Here is a 23,059-nt window from a genome sequence, read left to right on the forward strand (position 1 = left end):
CTCGTCCGTGCAGTACCCATAACTCTGTTCAGAGAAGCGAGTTTCCCAGAAAAGCTGGAAGCTCTGCTGTCCACTTACGCCCTCGAAGGAACCTGGCTTTACAGGGTTTTCAAAAGAAAGGCCTTGTACAATATTTTCTTCAGCAAATAAAAAACCAACCAGGAGCTATCCTTGAAGGTCATTCAGGAGCCACGGCTGGTAGGGCAAGTGGCCTCTGATTTGGTTACCAAAACTTGCTGCGGGGGCCAGGCTGGGTTTGTCGGTTCCTTATGGCTCTGACTGTAATTCAGGACTTTTATTCAGCTATAAATCTACTCATAAAGTCTGGGTCCTTGTAATCTGAGCCACTGCTTTCCAGCAGTGTCAGCTTTGGTCAGCTGAGACGCTTATCGAGGTTCTCTGGACCGCAGCACTCAAGGCTGCTGGCAGCATCCCCTCTCGCACCGCTGCCCTCTCCCACCCTGGAAGCGTCCCGCTCCTCGCGGCGGGGGGTTATGTTTTGTGTCGCAAGCTGATAAAGACGTGTCTGAAGCAGGGGCTGGCCAGGTACCTGGCTCCTGAGACCAGGAGGGAATTGGCTGTACTTGACCTTGTAAAATTCATTTTTACTACAGGAATCTGACGCTGAAACGCTGCCCGGCGAACGGTGCCGTACAGCGACAGGGCACCCTGGTGCCGCAGAGGGAGGAGCAGGGCCCTCTGCTTCGCTGGGCTCCCTCCAGCTTTTCTCCTTTCCTTCCTTTTTAAGGAAGAGAGATATTTTCAGTGCTTAATTACTAGGTTAGAGCTGAGACTGAATTACTTTCCAGACAGGCAGCAAAAGCTGCCTCTTTTTAAACTCCCCCTGCTTTCGCAAACGGAGCGACCGTGCTTTCCTCCCTTTGGGGCTGGGGGTGCGATGAGGGATGCGTGAGGGGCCCGACGAGCGCGGGCCGTGCCGCAGGCACGAGAGCGACGGGAACCTTCCCGCCTCCAGGGTGCCGAGCTGCTTGGGAAATGAGGAAACACAACCCTTTTTTTTTTTTTGGCGAAGTAAAAATCCACCCCGGGTTGAGTTAGCAAGAAGAGGATAATTTTTCAGTGTTGTCATATTATGTTGCAAACCTTGCTGTGGATGAACATTACCGGGAAGCTCTTTCCCAGTCTAAAGGGTTTGGGCAGGAACATCTGCCCCAGCTGGGCTACGTCTGGCAGTCACGCCGCTGCCAAGAGCATCACTTCTGGCTAAGCAGCCTCTTCCTCTCAGGCTGTACAGTTAAGGAGAAGTTTCCAGCCTTCTCTATGTTCCAGTAACTCATCAAATCCTTGGCACACTCATTTAAAATAGTTAATGATTGCCCTCTTCTGGTTAGCCTCTCTTACTGCTTCATTTAAGGACTGCTTTTTTAGCAGAGCTCTTTGCAAGCTTGGTGTGAAGCTGAGCGGACGGAGTCAGCACTGAAAAAACCTCCACGTGTCGCCTTGTCTTGCATCCCCCATTGCTTAAGGTTGGCTCTTCCCAGCTGAATGACACACGAGGTGAACTGGGTGTTCAATTGCTTTTTGCAAGCCCCGCTTCTGCTCTCTTCAGAACCCCTGCGCTCCAGCATCGCAGCAACAAAATGCATCAAATTTGAGGAAAACCTTTATTGCCTAAGGTGGGATCAGTTACCGGTGCTCCCAGGCTGGCGGGCGCCCGGAGGAGGTGACGCCGGGACCGCAGCCACGGGCTCCGTGCACGGGTCCCTTCCTTTTCTGATTTCTTCCGCTTGACACAGCTCCTTCCAAAACAACGATGATGGGATAAGTGAAACTGCCAGCGCACCAGCAGGAGGGAATTACTAAAGAAAGAAGTGTCTTTCTTTTCCTTTTTATCTGCTATAAGTCTAAGAGGGCCTAGAGAAGCTAGGGGCTTCCCCACGCGGCCCCGGTCGCAGCCGCTGCTTCTCCGGGTGCCGAGCTGCTGCCGGTGCCATTTTCCACGCCTGTGCTGCGAGGAGGAAAGCAGGTTTCTGGAGCAAAGCTGTGCTACGCCGGCAGGGCCGTAAGCGTGCTCTGAAGGAAAGGGGGATTCAGTCTTTTTAAGAAATAAAAATCTCCTGCTACCAGGCACTCAGAATTAGCGTGGTTTAGGCTCTGCCAACGCCTTGGACTGGGGCAGGGGTACGCGAGTCCCTGCGCCAGGGCTCTGTTCGTGTCCGCCTCTTTCAGCCTGATGACCAAGGTCCCCAAAATCTATTCTGTGTATGTTCATCGGTTTCATTTTACTCTTCAGACACGGTGCCCTGCCTCTCAGCTGGGCACGAAACCCTTCTCTGCTAAGAGCAATCGCACCGGGGCCTGTAAGGACAGACAGTTCTAGATTATTCCACTCCCCTTGGCTTGCTCTACATGTAATTTGTCTTGGCCAAACTTAAATGTGATTCACCTGTTAATTTGAGGGAGCTGGGCCCTGCCTCCCAGGTGCTGCCCGTTGCCTAATGGGGAGAGGAGACCTGCCCCTGCCCCACCACGAGGGTTTCAACCTCTGCCTGCGTCCCCGTCCCAGTTCCCCTGAACCCGCGGGGGATATTTCTAAAAGCATCACGTTGAGGCTGGGGGATGTTGGGCGCTACGTTGGGTCCCGTCCGGCAGCTCGGAGCAGGGTTTTGGGCACCTCTGGAAGCTCCGAGTCTCCTGCTGTGGATGAGCAGATGGCCAGGATAGGAAAAGGTAAGGTATTTTTTCACCCCCTGCTTCGCAAAAGGGAGCCCCATCAAGCTGGCTTGGGGACTGGGTCACTTGCAGGATAAAATGTCCTAAATCGGGTGGCAGAGGTTAGGGCTAGGGCTGGTTAATGTTTTGATGGAAAAACTAAAGGAAAAAGTCTGGTTTTGTGGGAGTGGATGGTGTTGCCTCTTTCCTGATGTCCCGTGGGGCCGGGAGCTCAGGGCCGGACCCCAGCCCACGAGGAGCTGGACATCCCCGTGCTGGGGCGGGAGGAGGACTGGCTTGAGCAACCTTCCTGAGCCCCGTTTACGGCAGCCAGGCTCGGAACCCGCTCATCACGCAGCACCTCGGGGTGCCAGAAAAGCGAACCCCAATCTGAAAACAACCCGAGGTTTTTAGGGGTTTAAATTGCTGTGGCTCCACCTGAAGCGGGGCCGTGCAGCGCCCCGGGGCACCGGCCCCTGCTGCCCCTTGCTGCAGCTCCTGGGGGCGGCTGGCCTCTGCTGGGGGGCAAAATGGGGAATTTTGGGGCAAAAGTCCCATACTTTAGATGTCTCTCGGGGCAGGCAGGCTTTCCCACTGGTTTCCCACCAGGTTTCCCACTGGAGATGCTTGGGTGCAGTTTTTGCCTTGGGGAGTCACGTATTTGCAGGGGGGTGTTACGTTAAACCACTATCGCTGTCGAAGCAAGCCTGCCTTTATGTAGTCCCCTAAATCATTTCCACCACCTTGAAAATCTCTCTCCAAGACCCCAGATTGGTGGCTGGAGCTACAGCCCGGGCTCTTGGCACCCCTGCCCGGGGTGGGGGGCCGCAGCGGCTCCGCCGACCCTCGCCCGCCCGTGAGCAGCCGCGTACCGTTTTCCACGGCGCGTACACGATCTCCTCTTCGCTCAGCCCCAGGCGCTTGGCGCGGTGCTCGAACTCTTCCCGGTGGGCCGTGCTCACGCTCAGGTTTCGGGCTGCAAAAGGAGAAGCATTTGCCAGGTATTAAATATGGACCGATGGCCTCGGCTCGGCCCTTCGTGCCGCATCCCTGCCCTTGCTGCCTCCCTTCCCCGTGCTCCCACCAACGCTCGCTGCGGAGGTGATCTCTGCTGGGGTCTCTCAGCCCCCGTGGTGAATACACCTGAACAAAATCACCCTTGGGCATCACTTTTTTTAACCCTCTCCCCAGAGAGCTCTGGTCCTGTCTGCTTTAATGGATTACAGAATCGTCTGATGCTCCTGGGCATCAGGAGGGCCCAAGGCTGAGTATGCAGGCAGTTTTCTATAGGTGTCTTCAAACTCTCTTAAGCAGCTGCTTTGCAGCTTGCAAGGGCAATGGGAAGCCTTCTCACGGTCTAAAATGCCGCGTTATGGGGCTGTGGGTAGATCTGATCGGCTTTGCCTGTGCCACTACTGCAGAGCCACGTGCTCTGCCCCGGGAGGCACGTACCGAAAAATCATGGTTGGCTTGGAAATATTGAGATTTTACGATGATATTGATGCTGAATTGTATTTGCTTCCTGTTCTTTGAATATTTATGGCGTAAGCGGGTTTTGTCTTTAACTTGGTCTTTCTGCTCTACCAAGAGATTTAGGTTTTAATGGGATTTGTAAATACCCCCGTGACCCCTGGAGCGGCCGTCTCAGGAAAGTCTCTGACTGTTGCCGAAATGAAGTTTCTGCGTGGTAATAGCTGATAATTTTACGTGCCTGTTTTGGTGTCCCGCGATAGCTTTAAGTTACTTTGGGATGGAGTTTGCATACCGTAGAGATACAGTCCCGAATACGTCCTGTCCCTCTGCAGTTGGTACTGGATGAGTAAAAGGTCTTCAGAGCTGAGGTTCATCAGCGTCCCCACGGGTTGCTGGGTCTTGGCTTTGAGAGAACAGAATCGGGGTTGGGAACAGCCACGATATTCAGATTTTCAGTGCTGCAGCGGCAATAAACTGCAGCCTGGGTGCGGGCCATGCCCGTAGCCCCCCGGATCTGACGTGGTGCGAGTTGTTCGGCTCTCAATTTATTTGAATTGGGTTTCTTAAACGTGGGCCTGGGGCGTGAAGGAGCCGAACCCGGCTCCTGTCCTCCCGTTGCAATGTGCTGGGTGGCGTGGCTCGCTGGCGCTTGGGGCATGAGCAGGGGGGGCTGCGTGGATCGGCCGTCCCCTGCTCGCAGCGATGCCGTCTTGGCGGGGTCAGTGCCAACTGCGGCTGTGGGCTTTGCAATTCCCACCCCAAATGGCTCACCCCCGTCCTCAGTGAGGAGGAACCGGTTTCAGAGCTGAAACCTGCCAGAAATGTTCCACTCCTCTCCCATGGGGGTTGTGAAATAACTTTACAAATGAGGTGGTCTCCTTCCTTGCGATGCGAGCAGGTTTGCTCCTTGCTCCCGGCACGGCGTTGCTTTGTGGGGTCTAGAGCCAGGCTGCCCCCGGCCCCGGGGAGCCCTTTGGAGTCCACTGAGGCTTCGAACGGACAAAGTGACCCGGCGATAAATTGTGCCAGATGATGCAAAACATCGACACGGGCCCTTTGCGAGTCTCAGCCCTTCCAAAAACCAGACCAGGTGATAACCCCGAAGGCTGTGCCCGCCGGTGCCGCTCACCGTGCTTCACCAGCGTGGTGTTACTGGTGGTGATTTCGAAGTAGGTGGAGTTGTTGGTGAGACACTGGTCCCCCCTGGAGAGAGAGGGGAAGGGAGTGAGATGGGGAAGGAGAGCGAAGATCCCCCCGCATGGGCTGGAAAGGACCACGTGCCCCGAGCCGTGGGCTGGGAACCCGGCTGTGCCAGCTCCTCCGCAGGGTTAACTGCTCTCGCTGTTGAAACTAAGCCATTTCTCCTGTGCATTTGTCTGACCTCCCCCTGCAGCTCCTGGTCTCAGCCTTGCCCTGCCCAGCTCAAGGCCTCCTTGGTGCCGAGGTGTTTTCCACCCCAAAATAACTGAAATTGCAGAGAGCTGCCTGTGTTGGCCCAGAAAAATTCATCCCCTTGAAGTCTGACCCTGGGTGGGGGGAAACAGCTTTTGGTGCCCGGCAGGATTAGCAGCCGTGGCGCAGGGACCTCGGAAAGGTCTTCTCCTCTGGAAAGGTCTTCTCCTTGCCTGCGTCCTGCAGGGGTTGGTGCCTGCAAGACCTCTGCGCCCTGCAAAATTTGCCTAAACCTAGGGGCTGTTGAAATAAATAAAAGAAGGGGTGAGGAAGAGGAGGGATGGGAAAGCATGCACAGAGCAGCCATGAGAGACTCTCTTCTTGGGAAAACCAGTCTGAAACCTTGCTCGTATCTTGTGTTGAAATGGCTGCGGGGGCGGCAGCGTGTGGGAGGAGATGGGTCCGGGCAGAGAGGCCCGAGGGTTGCGTCTTACACGGCCACGCGCTGGGTGATGAGCAGCTCCCGCTCGCCGGCGTGGGGCTCCACGCGGAGGTGGCCGTGGTCGATGAGCAGCATCTCCAGGAGGTGCCGGGGGAACTGGGCGGCCCCGGCCACGTACAGCCACGTCCCCAGCAGCTACGGGGAGAGAGGGGCAGGGCGGTGAGAGCTTTTGGGTTTGCAGGGGGAGCTTTGGGGAAGAGATTTCCACACTCCCTACGGCAAAATCGTTATTTTTGACCTCAGACCTCTGCTGGTTCTCCCTCTTGCACCGCACTGGCAGCAACAAAATGAAACTTGTGCAAATGCACGGGGGAAAAAAATAGATGAACATGGGGATTGGGAAACAGTGCTGGTGTTGGCTCCAGTGCCCCCTGCGCGGTGTGGCAGGGCCAGGACAGCCCCGTGCTGCTGCGGGGGATTTGCACCAAAAACTACCCAGCCAGCCCCCCTTGTTTCGAGGTTGTCTTTGGGACTTGCTGGGGAACCACGAGAAAATTGGGTAATTCGAGGTGTTTTGGAAAGCAAACATGTCCTGTCTGTTGCAGATGTTTTGCTGAGGGCGCCTTGGCAGATGTGCCGGGGGGCAAGGGAAGGTTTCCCGCTTTCCCAGGGGACGCTGAGGCTTAGCAGAGCACCCACAAACTCGTTGCAGGAGTGGGGCAGCCCCTCCGGGCTCAGGATTCTCCTACCTTCGACGCCGTGGTGTTGTCCGGGCGCTGCGGGCGTGGGGTTCTGCAGGGGAAGGCGGCCGCAGGCAGCAGCACCGTGAGGCTGAGGATGGCGGCGACCCCGGCCGCGGCCATGGCTGCCTGCGAGCGAGGAGCGAGCGAAGGCCTGGACAGACGGACGCGCTCGCTCGGCCGTTTGCTTTTGCAGCCCTGCGGGGTGGGACGGGACGTGCCGGGGGCTGCCGGCTCTGCGCCAGTGACGCAACCAGCCCCTTTTGGGGACATTGCCCAGGGAAGAGCCGTGTGCCTGGCACCGAGCTCTGCGCTTGCCCTGGCCTCGGTTGTGGCTGCCATCAGTGAGCGTCAACAGCTGCGGGTTGTCGATGTGACTGGGGATGACGGGGGTGATGCACTTGCTGCATTTAAAACTAAAATCTGCCCTAAATTTGCCTGTGTTGTTCCCCGTGAGCAGCCACCGTAGTCCCCTCTTGCTCCGCCGATGAGGCACCGTGCAGCCCCCACCCCGGCGCTGGCTGGGGGGCAGCCGCCCTCCACCTTGGGGGAAGCCTGGGGGGCTTCAAAGAGCCCCCTTCTTCCTGGGCAGGAAGGTGTTTTCCCCCTCCTTGCCACAACAGGCCATAAAAATGCGGCCGAAAGGGCCCCAGGAGGTCACCCTGGTTCTGCCAGACGCGTCGCCGGTGATGGCTCCCCCAGCCCCCCCATCCCACTCCCGTCCCCGTGCCACTGGGCAGGATGGGACCTTCTTTGCTGGCTTTATTTCTGTTTGCCTTCTCCTCGCCGGTAGCAGAGCATCTCCGAGTCCCTCGGTCTGGCCCTGGGTGATGGTTTTTCCCATCCTCTCCCCTTCCCCTGCTCAGAGACACCCAGGGAAGGTGCGATGTCGCCCCAGCCGCTGTGACCCCTGTGCAAGCACCCAGCGCAGGCAGAGCCTCATGGGATTTGGCTTGAAAATTCAGGGTGGGATGTTTGGGTGCTAAAACTGCCTTGATTTGAATCACGGTGAAGGAAGCCCAAAGGGGTCGGTGGGTTTGTGAGTATCTCCGTGGGATCAGTGATGACGGGTGGGTGCTGGCATCCCGACGCCCCGTGGCTGGAGGGGACGATTGCTGCCACGCTCGGCCCCCGCGGGGTTTTGTCCAGGGCTTTTCATGCCTCTGAGCAGGTTCGGAGATGCGGCATCGTGGGCAGGGCAGGCAGGAGGGGGTCCTGCCCGCGGTCCTGGCGAAGATGCAGCAGGAGAGGCAGGTGGTTGTAACACAGGGGTTTATTTTGGGTCCGGGTGAGAACAGGGAAACGGCACGTTTCATCTGGGAGGGAAAAATGAAACCTCGATAGAAAGTCCTGAGGCTGAGCCGAACCTGGCCGGGACATCCCCACGGAGGGGCTGGAGGAGGATGAGGATGGAGCGGCCGACCCGGCCCATGGGGGTTATAACAGCTGCGGCTCTGCGTCGCCTTCGCCCGTCTTCTCCCCAGGCAGGGGACAGGCTTCCTGCGGGAGAGGGGGAGAGCGGCCATCAGTGCCCCCTTGCCCCAAAACTGCCCCAAGAGCCAGGAATGACTGGGGAGGAGAGGGGCTGCAGCGGGGGAACCGATCTGACGTCCCCCCGGGGCCCCTGTCCCAGCTGGTGGCAGGAGCTGGCCTGGGCTGGGGTTCGCCCACCCTGGGGAGGGGTTCAGACCTTTTCAGACGTGAAGAACACCTCGTCCTCGGTGAAGCCCAGGCAGTGCAAGTGGGCTTTGAACTCCTCCAGGTGCTCCTTGCTCACGTTGGGCGTCCGCGCTGCCAGAGAAATGGGGCAGTAAAAGGAGAAGGGGGAAAAGAAAAGGGAGTTTTACAGGGTGCTTTGCTCCTTGGTGGTTGCTGTGGTGTGGATGGCGAGCTTGCTGCCTGCCCGCCCCCATCTTTCCCCTCTCCGTATCGGGGGGAAAAGGGGCTTTTTGCCCTGCCTGTGAGGGCTGGGTATGCCCGTGCCCGTCAATGCGTCCCCGGGCAGGGACGTGCCCCGCGGGTCCAGGGCAGCATCCACTCACCCGAGAGGCTCAGACCCAGGATGGTGGTGTCGAAGTGCCTCAGGATCAGCAGGTCCTTGTCGCTTTGGATCAGTTCGGCCATGGAAAACACCTGATCATCAACTGGAAGGCATGGGGAGAGCAGGGTCCCCCGTTGGCGAGTGTTGTCCCATGCCGGGGCTCAGCCCGGGCAGATCCGGCAGCGCGGCGGGGGCTGCTCACCCCCTTTACCCCGGGAGGCTCCTCCCGGTGGAGCCTGGCTGGGTCTCACAGTGCTGCTGTACCCATTGCGTGGGGCAGGGGAAACTTTTTCCCCCCACCTCCAGACATGTTTTTAGGTGTAAAAGGACCTGGTGCCAGGGCCTCAGGGTGCCAAATACCGAGGGGCAGAAGCGGGAGGGTGCAAAGTGCGGCTGCGGTGCCCTCCCCCCGCCCCATTCCGGCTCTGCGCCACGGCCGGGGCTTTACCGTGCACCAGGGTGGAGTTGTGCCGAAAGATGTGGATCTTGCTGTTGTTCTTCACCACGCACGTCTCGTTCCTGCGGGGCAGAGAGGTCAGATGGGGCAAATACCCCCCAGGCTGCCCCAACCAAACCCGAGGGATTCTGAACTTGAGCCAGGCTGCAGAGCTTAAAGAAATTTGGCATAGCTGCTCTCCAGCCCCAACTCTGTGGGGGTCTCAGCCTGGAGGATGGTACCAGCGGGTGGAAATGCCCCTGGGGATGGGGGAGCTGGGTGAGGGGGGCGAATCCCCATCCTTACAGTCTCATGGTTTCGGTGACATTGAGTTCGTCCTCGTGGCTGCCGGGAAAGAAGGAAAAAACTGCGTGTTTCACTGCCTTCAGCTCCTCCAGGTGAGCTGGGTACCTGGAAGCGCTGGAGATGTAGGTCCACTGTCCCAGGAGCTGCGGAGAGGAGCAGGGAAGGGTCGGGGTCTGTGCCAGGTTGACCCGCGAGCACCACATGAGTAATAGCAGACGCTGTGCCCTGAGCAGCGAAGCGCTGGGGACGGTGCTGCTCAGCCTGGTTTGCACAGGGAGGTGGAAGCAGGAGCTCCCCAAAAGCGCGTGCCCATGAGTTTATGGGTGCAGAGCTGCAGGGCTTCACCCTGTCCCCATGCTCCTGTGCACCAGTCTTGATTTTTTTAGGAAAATAAGCACGCACAGGCAGTGAGATAAGAGTCAAGCTGCCGACTGGGTTCATAACCTCTTCTGGACCCGTAACTGTGAGCATTGCTGATTGATAGGAAAGGCAAGGACGGGCGCCCCGGCTGAGGGCAGGGCTTACCCTAGGCACGGTGGCATCGTCGAAGGTGACCGGGACGAGCGGGGCGCAGCTGGGGGGCTCAGTGGCAAGGGCGAGCGGCAGCCCCAGGAGGAGGGCGAGGGAGGCCAGCATCGCCTGGCCGGCCGAGAGGAGGGTCCTGCTCTGACGGGACGTGCCTTGGCTCCGTCCCTTATATATGGCCGCCAGCAAAGCTGGATGTCCCCAGCCCCGACGTGCTTGTTTAGCCGCTGGCTGTTTGCTCAGGCATGAAGCAATAGTAGCTGGAGAAAGTTACGCTTGCAAAAGCTTGGATTGCTCCAGCAGAAAAGATGAAAAAAAAACCCAAAAAAAGCCCCAACCCCACATCACACCAATACAGGCTTTTGTTCTCGGAAACGGCAATTAATTTTGTGAGTGCCTGGCAAAGGACTCGGCTGGCTCCAGGTGTGTTTGGAGGCCCCGGGGCCACCGCGTGGCCCCGGACGTGGCTTTCCTCCACAGGGCAAACAAATGCCCGTGGCGATGGTTGGGGGCTGGCTGCTCGCCTGCGGGCTGCGAGGGCTTCCCTCGGGTCTGCACCGCGTCGCTTCTCGCTGGGGTTCAGGTCTGGTCTTGGGGAGGGGGAATCGGGGTGGGGAGCGCGTGGGTGCTGTTGGGGACGGGGCCGCTGGCTCTGCAGCTCGGTGTGCACAGCAGGATTAGTCCCGTACAGGCTGGGAGACCTCAGTGCGAGAAAGACATGGATCTGTTGCGGCGGGTGCAGAGGAGGCCACTGAAATGATCCGAGGATGGAGCACCTCTCCTGTGAGCACAGGCTGGGAGGGCTGGGGCTGCTCAGCCTGGAGAAGAGAAGGCTCCAGGCAGACCTTACTGCGGCCTTTGGGTACTTATAAGAAAGGTGGGGACAGATTTTTAGCAGGGCCTGTTGCGATAGGACAAGGGGCGATGGTTTTAAACTAAAAGAGGGGAGATTCAGACTGGATATAAGGAAGAAATTTTTTTTTTTTTTTTTTTTTTTTTTTTTTTTTTTTTTACAATGAGGGTGGTGAAACCCTGGCACGGGTTGCCCAGAGAGGTGGCAGATGCCCCATTCCTGGAAACATTCAAGGTCAGGCTGGATGGGGCTCTGAGCAACCTGATGGAGTTGAAGATGTCCCTGCTCACTGCAGGGGGGTTGGACTCGATGGCCTTGAAAGGTCCCTTCCACCCAAACCATTCTGTGATTCTACGGTAAGCTGCACCATTTAAAACCAAAACTAAGCCCCAACGCCCCCTTCCCCGCCCCAGCGCTGCCCCTCTCCCGAGCCGGCCCCAGCAGCCCGGTGGGATCCCGACGCCGCGGCCGCTGCTGGGTTTTGCCCTGTGCAGCTGAGCTCCCTGCTGCGGGCAGGTGGCTTTGCTGTGCCTGCTGCCTGTCTCAGCCCAGCCTCGCAGTGACAAAGTGGCCTTTGGGCTGAGAATGCTGGTAACAGACACAGCTGATTATTTTAAGTAATCTAAAATAACTGGCAGAGACAAGGACTTGTTTAATAAATCCCGGCTGGGGGTGGAGGGGTGCACGAGGCAGGGGAACAACCAGAATCTCTCTATTTAACAATGTCTTACATCTCCTCCAACTTTGCCCTCATAATTAAGTGCATTGATTTATTTATTAAATGTTTGCTTTTTCCCTGACCGCAAGCAATGTGTTTCAGGAATGGCTGGCTCACGTGAGAGACGGTCAGCCCCCAGCGAGCCGGTTTTAAACGCGCTGCCAAAGCGGACCTGGCGCCGTCACCGTGCCTGGGGGGTCCCTCGGCCCCTCCGGCCGCGGGAGCGCTGCCGGGAACGGGCACGGGGTGAGCAAACACGGCGCAGCCCCTGACGCAACCCGGGGTGTGGGGGGTCACGCCTGTGTCCCCCTCCCCGGCTGGAGGCCACGGGGGCTTCGCTGCTGTCCCCAGCGTGAGCGCTGCCTGTGCCGGCAGAGACAGCCACGAGGTTTTAGTCCATGAGCTGGGCTGGGGCCAGGCCACCTCCTGAGCAAGGAGAAGCCGGGTTTCAAAATCAGCTTGGAGCAACTGAGATGTGATTTGGGCTTCAGCAATGAAAAAAATCAGCTCTTTTTTTCTTTTTTTTTTTTTTTAAATTTTTACTTTTTTTCTTTCTTCTTCCTCCCCAGCGCTGTCTCAGGATGGGGACGTGGGTGAGGGATGGGGCGGTGGGGTGACGCACAGGGTGGGCAGCCGTTGGGGTCCCAGCCCTGTCCTGCGTTCAGCGTCGTGCTGAGGGCTGGGCGTGCTGGGACCGGCGCCAGAGGAAGGGTCTCGGGGCCGGGGTTGGGCTCCGCTGCGCGGCTCTGGGCTCTTGCACCAGTGCTGGCACCCGTGGGCTATTTCTGCACCTCTCACCCACCCTGAAGAAGTGAAAAAAACTGTACCAGTCCCATTTCATTGCTTCAGTTTTAAATATTTATTTGAAGTCCAAGAAAAAAAAAAAAAAAGAAGAAAAGGAAAAAAGCTTTAATGAGAACAAATGGTAACTCCAGCATCGAGAAAACACACAAAATCGATGGCGAGAGGATGAGAGAGGGAGAAACCCGGGAGCGCGGGAGTGTGTGCGCACGGGAAGGCAGCAAGCGGGCGGTGAGTGATGGTGATTTTGGCCTGGGGGTGCCGGGGCGAGCCGGCCGTGCCGGGGGTGAGGTATTTCTGAGCGGAGGCAGGGCTGCGTGGAGGGTGAGGTATTTGGGACAGATCTTGTTAACCTTTTCCGATGGTTGTTGGAAACCAACCAGCAGGCAGTAGTTAAAAAAAAAAGGAATACGCAAAGAGAGACTCACATATAATTTTTTTTTTTCCTCAAAAAAATAAAATCCATAGTCCATATGAGACAAGAAAACTCCAAACAGGCACTGAAGCGTTTCCGATACAGTACAGCTCCGATTACATCAATATTATTCCTTATATAGAATTAAAGATTACCATAATTATCCTCTTTAAAAAAAAAAAAAAAATTCCTCCAAATTTACATATAGATACTAAATTTCTACAAAACTTAACAAAACAAAACCCCTCCAAGCCCGGCTGGGTTCTGAAACAAGGTACCATCATGTCAGTCTTGACAGAGGGGCCAGACAGAAGGGTTGCAGAGCTGGGGTTTAAATACGAGCTTAGACCAGGGAATCACTGCACGCGTGAGCTGGCACGGACGCGTGGCCAACGCGACTACAGCAAAACTAGTTACATGACAACCGACTCAAAAAATAGCTCTCTCTGAGGCTCAGTGCTTCCAGATGAGCTGTATCCCTCACTCCCCTCCCAAAGCAGTGAAGTGCTGATTAATTAAAAAAAAAAAAAGCAAATTTGCTTTTAAAATATCCTGTAAGTTATTTTGGACACGCTTTGAGTTGTTGCACACGCTTGACATCCACGGCGATTAAAGGATCCGTTTAAAGGTGACCGTTTCTCTGATTCAGCTGTAGATCGTAACCGCCTCTCTTCCCAGAGAGATGGTCCTATGGGCTTTTTTTTGGGGTCTGTGGCAAGACACTGTAGCACCTTCACAACCTTAAATAGTTTAAAGTCATATATATAAAATAACACACTTTTTTAAGAGCACCAGAGATTTCACAGTGAGAGGTAGAAACAAATCAGACGAGCCCATCCTCTCTATTTTAGCACCAATCTCTTCCCTTCTTCTCCTTCCATTTCCCCCTCGGCTTCAGGACTCTCCCCCACCCCAACACCACGCATGAGAAGGGACATTGATTAAACTCACCCATGGAAGGAGGAACTTAGGTTTTTTTTTCTTTTTTTTTTTTTTTCCTTTTTCTTTTTGCTTTAAATAATATAATATATATATTTTGTTTCTTCTAATATTGCACATCAAAATGCTTCTGGTACACAGAGCAGCCAGATTCAACTTGCAGCTCCGCCTGGGAGACCTGATGCAGCACGTGGCCATCCAGAAGGCGACAAGCTCTGAGAGGGAAGCTCTATCTTTTACTTTTCAATGGAAAGAACATTTGGTAACTCAGGAACCAGGTAAGACAAAATGGGGGAGGGAGGGAAAACACACGCTGCAAGTTGCTTGAGGTTTCTCTCAATATTTTCTTTGGTCATGGAAAAAGCTTTGTGTGTGGAACCGCTTGCAACATCTAGTCCCCTGATCCCTTTTCACCGTTCACGTCCCGACTGATACCCGCTTCCCCTACGTCCTTGTTATTCCTCCTTTCAACAATCTGCTGAGTTCAGTAGATCACGGGTTCTTTTGAGACCTTGAGCCAAAGGCTAGAGCAAGAGTTGACCCAAAAGATACAGCCCAGCTGTCCTTGCTGCCGAGAGGTGGGAGAGCCTGTGTGAAGACATAGGCCAAACCTGGGGTCAAAGCCTTGGAGCCCGGTTTCGATGGCTTTGTTCAAAGGAAGCACACGGGGCCGACCTCGAGGTGATATTGCTTTCCTGGCTCGGATGGGGGAAGGTTGTAGATGTTGACAATTGGCAGCTGCTGAGGGTCCTGCGTCCGAAATGAAAAGAGAGTCCGATGCCAGCGTCCATCCTTGATCTGCGCAGGGAAGAGGGACAGAGAAAAAGCTGTTTAACTGGGGGGCGAATCCTGCTGGAAAGGAATGCGTTTCACCGAGGTATAAGCTTGAAAAGCCCTATGTGAGACAAGGGGCTGCCCTTTGGGCTGAGCGGGTCTGGGGTGAGGCTTAGAAAGCATTTTGGGGAACCTTTTATCCAGGTTGAGTTGATGGCAACTGAGCTTGGAATGGCATTGGCAAACACAACCCCCTAATGCAGGGCACCCGACACGCAGGCACACGGCTAACGACAGCATGGCATCAGGCAAGAGCCAAGACCACCGCCGCTGGGTGCCAATTCCCCCTTCTGCCATTCAACTGCTGTTACATGTGACACACAACTTTGGAATTCAATTTTTTCCTTTCTGTTTGAAGGCGGTCTGCTTAACAGGAGCTGCTGTAGCACCCTGGACTGGAAAATTAAAGTGGTGAACAGGTAAACTAGACCCTTCTTCCCCTTGTTTGGGGGAAAGTGAGAAGCACAGGTATACTCGAGTCTTGTCGTGTGCCCTGAGTGGGTTCAGCCTGGCATTTCTCTCCACCTCTCCCCTCTTTCGCAGCAACGTACCTTGCAATCATCGGTTGCCACTTCTGGCCTGAGCTGCCCGTCTGCCTCAAACATCTGTCCGTTCCAGGCCCTGAAGCGCACGGCTTTTTCCGAAGGTTTCTCGGATGAGCCTTCCCGCCAGACGGAGGTATTCAGGCAGTGGATGGTGATGTGCTGCACCACCTCCGAGCTCAGGAGGCGGAGGAAGTTCATCTGGACTCTACCGATGTCAAAATCCAGCTGTGAAGGTGACAGAGATGTTAGGGCAACCCCCCCGGAGCAGGACTGGAGGGAGCTAGCGGTGGGGTTAGTGCGAGATGGGACAGCAAAGGTGGTCTCTGTACTCTGCTTAAGTCTGGAGGTGGCCGCACATGGGCGCCCAGAATTGGATCTGGTTTGAGAACGGGCATAAGGGCCAGGTGCCAAGTCAGCAGGTCCTTTATCTTTCAGAACAAACTGTCAGGTCCTTAAGTAGGAGGAAAATAACGTAAACTTTGAATTCGATACATGCTTCTGCAAAGAAGCAAAGCGACAGGTTCTAGTGCATCTGCAGATGAACCCACATATTGTTATTGGTATTTTTTGGTACAGGTGCTTCCTCAAGAAAAATCCTGTAGCATTAACTTCACTGGAAACTTGTATATTTAAGCTGACCTCACTTTTTCAGGTGGCAGAAAACAAAATGCAAAAGTGACCTGAACATAAGTTAATTCAACAAAGCATTTGGGAGCAGCGTGTTTGCAAAATTACTGGCCTCTGTTAAGGTTATGGGTTAATTAAACATTGCTGGAAACATACTGCTTTGTCTTGACAAGAGTCAACAAGTCTTAGGTATATTTTTTAACTGCATGAGAGCAGTCCGGAATGTTGCAGCAACACGAACTGCCTCGAGGAGAAACCAGCATGCTGTGTCATAGTGGCCACCATCCAGTGTCCAGGGACAACACTCCCCTGGTAAATATTTCGTAACAGTAGTATGGGAAATGCCGTGCTGGGGTCGAGCTGTGTGTACCTTGGAGACGGTGATGGGGCTGAGACACGTCTGCCCACCATTGGTGAAGTTACAGATGACCTGTATGGTGTCTGAGGAACAGCCAAGATTTGGGTCAATCCAGTAGGTACCTGAAAAAACGGAGGATTTGGAGATTAACAAGGACACTTAAACTTTTCTGTGGAGGAGAAAAGGAAAGTTTTGATTTCTGCATTACTGGTCCCAGGGAAGGAGGCCTGCTTGGCCCCTGTGAAATGGCCCTTTGGGAGGATGCAGCCTTTGCACACTCAGGGTTCCTACCATCGTTCATCTTCTGTTCACAGTTCATGAGGTCTCGACAGATGCGTGCAGGGTTCTCCTTAGTTCCCAGGGGTCTTTTGATGCTCTGAATGAGGTTGCTGAGGTAGTGTAGAGTCTTAAAGATCTCCCCTCCGTGGTCCAGCATGAGAAGGTCTGGATGTTGGTAACCCTGGAGAGAAAAGGAGGCAAAGTCAGGTGTGCCTTGGGGGGCACCAGGTGCTGTAACCACAAGGGTTTCTGCTTTATCTGTGGGGAAACTCAGCGGGTCAAAGACAGGCTGTGCTGGCTGGCATCCAGCGAGCTACAGCCCTTGCACTGTCCTGACTGGGACATCTCTGAAGCGCTGGCAAAGTCATGATGGCAATGTCATGAGGTCTGAAGCTTCAAAACCCCCACACATCCTTTAACTGGATCTTTGCATGCATAAACCCCAGTTATTCCACGAGAACAGCAGACAAACCAGAGCCTTGTGTACATAAACTTTAGGCACACAGAAAGAACAAGCAACGCTGTGACCGTTCCCCGTCTACAGCTCCAGCAAAGACCAGTGAGTTCAAAAGCACCCTCCTACCTCTGTCTTGAGCGCGGTGTTCGAGTCGATTAGTGTCTGGAAAGCTGCCCCAAAGCCGTCTTGTTGCTAGTGTGGGTGAAAAAGATGGTAACTGAGATTGTTAGAAGCTGAATGTGCCCTGATGCAAGCAAATGCTTCTTGGTCTAGGGCTGCGATTCAAGCATTGCTTTGCTAACACAGCGTCTCTTGCTGGACCTGAGCGTGTGTCTCCAGGGTCCCAGGAGCTCTTTCTAGATGTCCCATCAGCACCTTGGCTCTGCATGACTTATTATCATCATTAACAAATGTACAGAAAACAGCAACTTACAAAGGAGGCTGGAATTCCTGGCGGTCCCTAGAAATCAAAGCAAAAAAGGGACATCAGCCAGAAAGACGGGCAGTCGCTATTGCAAAGATATTAATTCATGTCCTTTTGAAATCCTCTTTCCCCTGGAGTCCCTCATTGCTGACGAGTGTGAGAGGCAACAATGCTGTCTCTATAAAATACTTGGAGATGGTTTGGATTAAAGCACAAGAAACACTAGTCCATTCACACACACTTTTTTGCATACGAGGAATGGGGCTAAGCTATAATTTCCAGCGAGTGAATGGTCCCTCTGGAGACTATCATGGCAATAATTTTAGCTTGTTTCAATAATGTCTTTGAACTCTTTCCACATATACGTACCGGAGGGCCAGGGTGTCCTCGTGGGCCTGGAGGACCCTAAAGACAGAGTGGCATCAGTTAGTGAAATGTCTCCAGTTCGTATTTCCATTTCTCACAGTTGTTGCCAGTATGAATCTGTTCCCCGCTGAAATCCTCCAGATTTCTGACATTTTACAGCATCCTCGCCCTCAAACCGTCAGGAGACAGGAGGTGGCCCTGTTTCCTCCATCTCCAACTCTGGGTGCATCTGTCTGCACCTGCTCCATTCCTGCTGCATCCCCTGTTCCCAGCCCTCAGCTTCTTAACTATCACTAATGCCATATCCCCAGGTACTTACCACATTCCCTGTGTGCACAATTACCCACCCTGCAGCTTTACATTTGCTACAAGCAACTGTTTTATTTAAACATAAGACATTAGTCAGAAAAAGTGATTTCAAATACTTACCCTTGGACCTTGCAGACCCTGCAGGAAAAAAAAAAAAAAACCACAACAAAAAAAAAAGGAAGATGCTGTCAGAAGATGCTCATAAATAACCCAAAATCTCCCTGTACAGCTGTGTGCTGTTCCCAAGGCGCTTGCACAAGGGCTGGGTGCTGCACTGGAAGGACAGCGAAAACAGGGGCCCAATGGTGTCTGGCAACAGCAGCGAGGTTACTGCAGCAAAGGATGCTGATGGCCCCGACACCAGCAGATGCTCGCTCTGGGGCTCAGGTCCCCACCAGCACGCTGTCCTCTGCCGTGCCCACGGAGCTGGAAAATGGTGAGCAGGAAGAAAGAGAGGCAGCGCCCTGGCTTGTTAGAAATGTGCACTGGGATTTTGGGTATCTGTGGGGCCTTTGCTTCTAAGAGGTCTCATTTGAAGAAGGCATGAAACAGCCTTCTGCACTGGCCACACAGCCGTGTTTGCTGGGCTCCGATGCCTGGACCAAGCCCCCGCATGCAGGAACAACCACTCGCTGCTAAAGGAAGCACCCCAGAGAGCAGGGGGACCCGCATTATGGGTAACAAGGAGGATGAACAACACATATCCAGTATAGCCCACACATCCCCTGTATGGTGAGAACACCAAGGAGCTATGAGAAGGTGTAACAGTCCCTCAGAGCCCCCGCAAGAAGGGGACCAGAAGAGCCGACGGCGAGAAGGTGCCCTGGCACTGCTCCCTGAGCTGTGGGGGCTGCACTGGGCAACGCTGCTACTTAGACAGGTCCCGTGCCCCCGGCAGGGACAGCCTGTGGCTTTTTCAGCTGCCATTCACTGCGGGTTGTCCTGGAGACACCATGGTCATCTGTAAAGTGTTAGCTTTTGCTGTGCAATTGGATTAAGTAAATGGGAATTTTAACAGCAGAGTGGGCGTATATGTGCACACGTGGGGTGTGTGTGTGTACGTATGTGTGTATGCATGTGTATAGATGTGTATGTCTTGCCCTCGTGGGAGCCTGATGCCACCATGCTGAGCCAGAGCCCAAGCGGGTGCAGCGGAGCCCAGCGTGACTCTGGATTGCTCAGAGAGGGACGCTCTTACGGCAGGGACCCTCTTACGGCAGGACGCACCCAGGGGTGCGGACCAGCACTTACCAGTTCTCCGCGGCTGCCTTTGTCTCCCTTGGGCCCCTGTTAAAGCACACGAGGTGGCTGTCAGTGACTGTTAGCAAGCTGTGCTGCCTGGATGTGTTGCCACCCAGAAGCTCCTTGCAAGGACCCAAGTGCATCTCTAAACAAATCAGCTTAGGTTGTCATATTGGCCCACCCCTCCCGAGGCAAAAAAAAATAGCCATTACTGGATGTTTTGGCAATGTCCGAGTTCATCTTACTGCTTTGCATCTCTGCCAGCAGCAGCCTCTGTACCGAACTCTGAGTAACTTCATGCTCATGTTTTTACGAAGCACTGACCTGAACGTTAGTCCGTGTTCAGTGCCTTTGGCGTTTTGGGGCAGGCAGCGATTTTCAACACTTCCCAGAATCAAGCTGTTCCCAGTTCACATTTATCAGTTTTTGGGGTTGTTTTTCCTGTGTTTTTTTTTCTTGCCCCCAGGCCAAGTTCTTTGGAAAATCTGGCAGCTTGCTTTTGAAAAATGGCAATAACATTCTTGTCTTCTAGTCTGAGCCAATATATTGAAAACTTGCACTTACGCAGAGTAGCTCCTCACTTTTAAGCTAATAATCTCCTTGCAACTATATATGCAGCCAGAGACTAAACCTGCACTTCTCTCAAGCTGCTCATCTTAAAGACCATTTTGTTTCCCTCGTTACAGCAGGACTTGGGATTTACTTATGCTGGCCTCAAGCATCTCAGATCTCAAACAATACGCTCTTCTAAAAAATACAGGCAGGAAAAAAAAGCAGATACTTACGGGGCTTCCCGTGGGACCCTGAATGCCAAGCGGACCAATAATTCCTTCTTTTCCCTAGAAAAGAAAAGATATGCGTGAATCCCCACATGGGAACTGATGGCCGCTTTCACCACGGCAGGCTCAGAAAAGACACTGAATCTCTTTGCCACTTTTCAGCCACTTTTTCAGATCGTGGTATTTGCTGTAGCTGAAATAAAAAACTGTTTCAAAAATGCAAGTCTAAAGACACAAGCCCTCATAGTATGGTTGTCATGACCCATGTAAAACCACAGAAATTCCAGAAATAGAAAGATTTCAGTGTAGCTGGAGTGGTCTGTGCAGTGCTCATAGCAGCATGCCTGTCCCCGAGGCAGGAGAGACCCGTGCACGCGTGGTTACCTACAGATGTGTTCGGGTGGCTCAGAGGTGGCACCACGGCCGTGGCTTGTCTGCCAGGCATGCGGTGAGCCATGCACTGTGCTCCTTACAGCACCCTGTAGCCTCACAGCAATAGAGGATGGAAGAAGGAAGAAAATCCTCCCAAAGCAAACAAACTGAAAAACCACTCACCATGAGACCAGGCGGCCCACGTGGTCCCTGAATGCCTTTGAAACCAAGGTCTCCTGGGGGGCCCTGCAAGCAAAAATGAGACACCAGGTCCCTTTAATAAACATACTGCATGTTTATGCCCTTGCTTACAGCTCTGCTGCAAGGACAGAGGTGCTGCCTCTTGTAGATGGGAATGGGAAAGTCCAATTTTTTAAAAATTCTTTTCCCACTCCTGTTTTGCAAGCCCTTAACTTTCTACAGAAAACAAACTGGTCCCCCTTCACCAGGAAAATTACATGCTGATAAAATGAGTCTAAATTTCAAATCAAGGCTCTCAACATTAGGAATGCGTATTGGTGTCTCCGGTACAGACTGATGACTGATGCTGGAAATACAAGTGTCTGACAGACGTTCAGGTGGGGAAAACAGCTCCGGGGTCTATAGGACAGCCCTCTTCCCTCTACCACCTACCCATTTTAACAGGAATAAGCTCCAACAAAGCATATGTAAATGCACACTCACTTAACAAATGAAGATGCATAAACTCAAGCAAGTTGGAATCACCATTCAATTTCAATAGTTTCTTCAGAGCTGCTAATAAAGTCTTTGTGAGAAGTATTGCATTGTCTGTCCCCAGTAAAGAGAGACTAGAAAGCCAACTGGTCACAAGACAGCCTCTTACCTTTGGCCCGAACATGCCCGCGATCCCTGGAAATCCTGCCTCGCCAAAGTCTCCCTGCAAATAACAGCCAAGACAAACAGAAGAACAAAGAGGAACAGTAAGTTCACATTGAACGGTTGGCCACGCGAAGATGCGCCAAGAGTTCAGCAGCTTCAGAGAAAGAGAAATCCAGTAGTATTCTTCAGTCTAAGCAGGACTGATGAGAAAGAAGTATGAAAGAAATCTGAAGGAGGAATTACACAAACATCAGGCTAGAAGCAACTCCAGAAGATCTCATAGACTCGTAGATTACTTAGATCTCATAGACTAAGCATTTTTGCCCCCAAAATGGGAGGCATACCTACGCTATTTCTAGCAGACGCTTGTCTAGCTTGAACCACAGTCAGCAGAAGGAGGATGGAGAGCATCTACTCTGAGATTGATCTTGGAAGTTCACACTGCAAAAAAACAGCCTCAAAGCCCTTTAAAACAAGCTCTTATTTTATTTCTAATACCAACTGGACTGACCTACTAAAGGATAATTTCAAACTATGCTCATTCAACCTGTCAAAAAAGTGCGTGTTCTTACAACATAACCTCCCACTGAAACCCAGGAAAACCGTGCATATCCCCTAATTCTTTTCCTATTCAACCCTGCAGGGATTTTTACTCAATTTCTAAAGAAAAATAATAATAAAATATTTGGAAGGCCATCAAGCTTGGATTAGCACATAGCATGCACTCTGAGAATAAAAAAAACCACACCGGGTAGCATGTCCTTATATAAACACCCTCATTTCACCACGTTTGAGATGTATGTCCTTTGATATTTCTGGGCTTCTCAGATGTCAAAATGTGAAATGATTCAACGGTTAAAAAAATGGGTCAGAAACATACACCAGATGATTCATCTACAGCTTTAGGAACATCAGAGATGGAAAAGGCTTGTTCGGCCTCTCGGCAGGACTATGTGACCCATGCTGGATTGTACTTTATGGGATGTTTTACAATGTCTTGTTCAGCCCAGTTGTAAATGACTCAAGCAATGGGGTTTCCACCACCTCTATTACAAGGCTATTCCAGAGTCAGTCTAGAGATCTCACTGTCAGGAAGTTTTTCCTGCCACGACAGTGAGAAACTGCTTGGCAAGAAAGGGCTTGGTTGGACTCGGTGGAGCGTAAGAATCTTTCCAAGGATACAAATTGATTTAACTGCCCATTTATGGATCCTGGAAAGGAAAACTGTTACTAACGGAGGACTAAGGTCTTTCCTGTGTTAGGAGAACCAACCAAGCCCTCTTTCTAGAGGAATTTTGGGCAAAAGTAAATGGGAAGTCAGAAGGGTTTAAATGCCATGGAGTCATCTCAGCTAAGAGGACCTAACCACTAGTTATGCAGCGAGGCAGGCAACGGCAATACTCGGCAAATGAACCTGCCACTTGTGGACACAGGAGGCAAAATGATGTTGTTGTTATGTTGTTGGCTATGATCTTTCAGCTTGAATACTGCCATCACAGGGTTTTATATAAAATATACAAACAAGTATATTTTAATTGAGGTAGTTGGGGTTACTCTTGTTCCTTGTTTTGTATTAGTCCTAATCTCTCTTTTCCTCATGTTAGTTTTACATCTGTGGCCTAACTAGACACTCCGATGCTGGTCCCAGTCTGAATAGCTTAAGTATTCTCAATGTAGCCTCAGGCTGATAAAGCGTGACACATCAGTGCTAAACTGGGCAATCCCAGCAGCACAATAAATAAAAGCGGTAAGGATTAGGAGCCTGCCTTGGAGACAGGTGTGGGAATTTAACTTCTGCTTTGACCGAGGGCTCTCGGTGTTTCTCCCACAGTGTGCTCTGAACTCGCAGCTCCACTGCCCCCAAAACTGCACC

The 23,059-nt window shown here is 53.0% G+C and overlaps 3 protein-coding genes across 3 annotated transcripts in view; all 3 read right to left on the minus strand.

Moving 5' to 3' along the window:
• Positions 1-1,643: 1,643 nt before the first annotated feature.
• Positions 1,644-6,843, minus strand: LOC309597886 (alpha-1-acid glycoprotein 1-like; the record flags this gene model as incomplete). Its single annotated transcript, XM_082327873.1, has 6 exons — positions 1,644-1,760; positions 3,546-3,649; positions 4,439-4,549; positions 5,276-5,349; positions 6,033-6,175; positions 6,730-6,843. 6 exons carry the CDS (start codon positions 6,841-6,843, stop codon positions 1,644-1,646), a joined length of 663 nt encoding a protein of 220 aa, XP_082183999.1.
• Positions 6,844-8,157: 1,314 nt separating this feature from the next.
• On the minus strand, positions 8,158-10,139 carry LOC309597887 (alpha-1-acid glycoprotein 1-like; the record flags this gene model as incomplete). The annotated part of the gene is made up of 6 exons (XM_082327874.1): positions 8,158-8,220; positions 8,411-8,511; positions 8,763-8,864; positions 9,210-9,280; positions 9,504-9,646; positions 10,029-10,139. 6 exons carry the CDS (start codon positions 10,137-10,139, stop codon positions 8,158-8,160), a joined length of 591 nt encoding a protein of 196 aa, XP_082184000.1.
• Positions 10,140-14,122: 3,983 nt separating this feature from the next.
• COL27A1 (collagen type XXVII alpha 1 chain) overlaps positions 14,123-23,059 on the minus strand; it is a gene marked incomplete at its 5' end in the record, with an annotated part of 160,917 nt that continues 151,980 nt past the window's right edge. The window contains 13 exons of the mRNA XM_082327669.1: positions 14,123-14,322; positions 14,430-14,552; positions 15,140-15,358; positions 16,131-16,240; positions 16,410-16,578; positions 16,981-17,046; positions 17,288-17,314; positions 17,648-17,683; positions 18,074-18,091; positions 19,205-19,240; positions 19,981-20,034; positions 20,530-20,592; positions 21,191-21,244. Coding sequence (XP_082183795.1) covers positions 14,239-14,322; positions 14,430-14,552; positions 15,140-15,358; positions 16,131-16,240; positions 16,410-16,578; positions 16,981-17,046; positions 17,288-17,314; positions 17,648-17,683; positions 18,074-18,091; positions 19,205-19,240; positions 19,981-20,034; positions 20,530-20,592; positions 21,191-21,244 — 1,059 coding nt within the window. The 3' untranslated portion in view covers positions 14,123-14,238. The remainder of the gene's footprint in view (positions 14,323-14,429; positions 14,553-15,139; positions 15,359-16,130; positions 16,241-16,409; positions 16,579-16,980; positions 17,047-17,287; positions 17,315-17,647; positions 17,684-18,073; positions 18,092-19,204; positions 19,241-19,980; positions 20,035-20,529; positions 20,593-21,190; positions 21,245-23,059) is intronic.

This window comes from Platalea leucorodia, assembly GCF_965183815.1.
Source record: "Platalea leucorodia genome assembly, chromosome: 15".
Classification (NCBI taxonomy): domain Eukaryota; kingdom Metazoa; phylum Chordata; class Aves; order Pelecaniformes; family Threskiornithidae; genus Platalea; species Platalea leucorodia.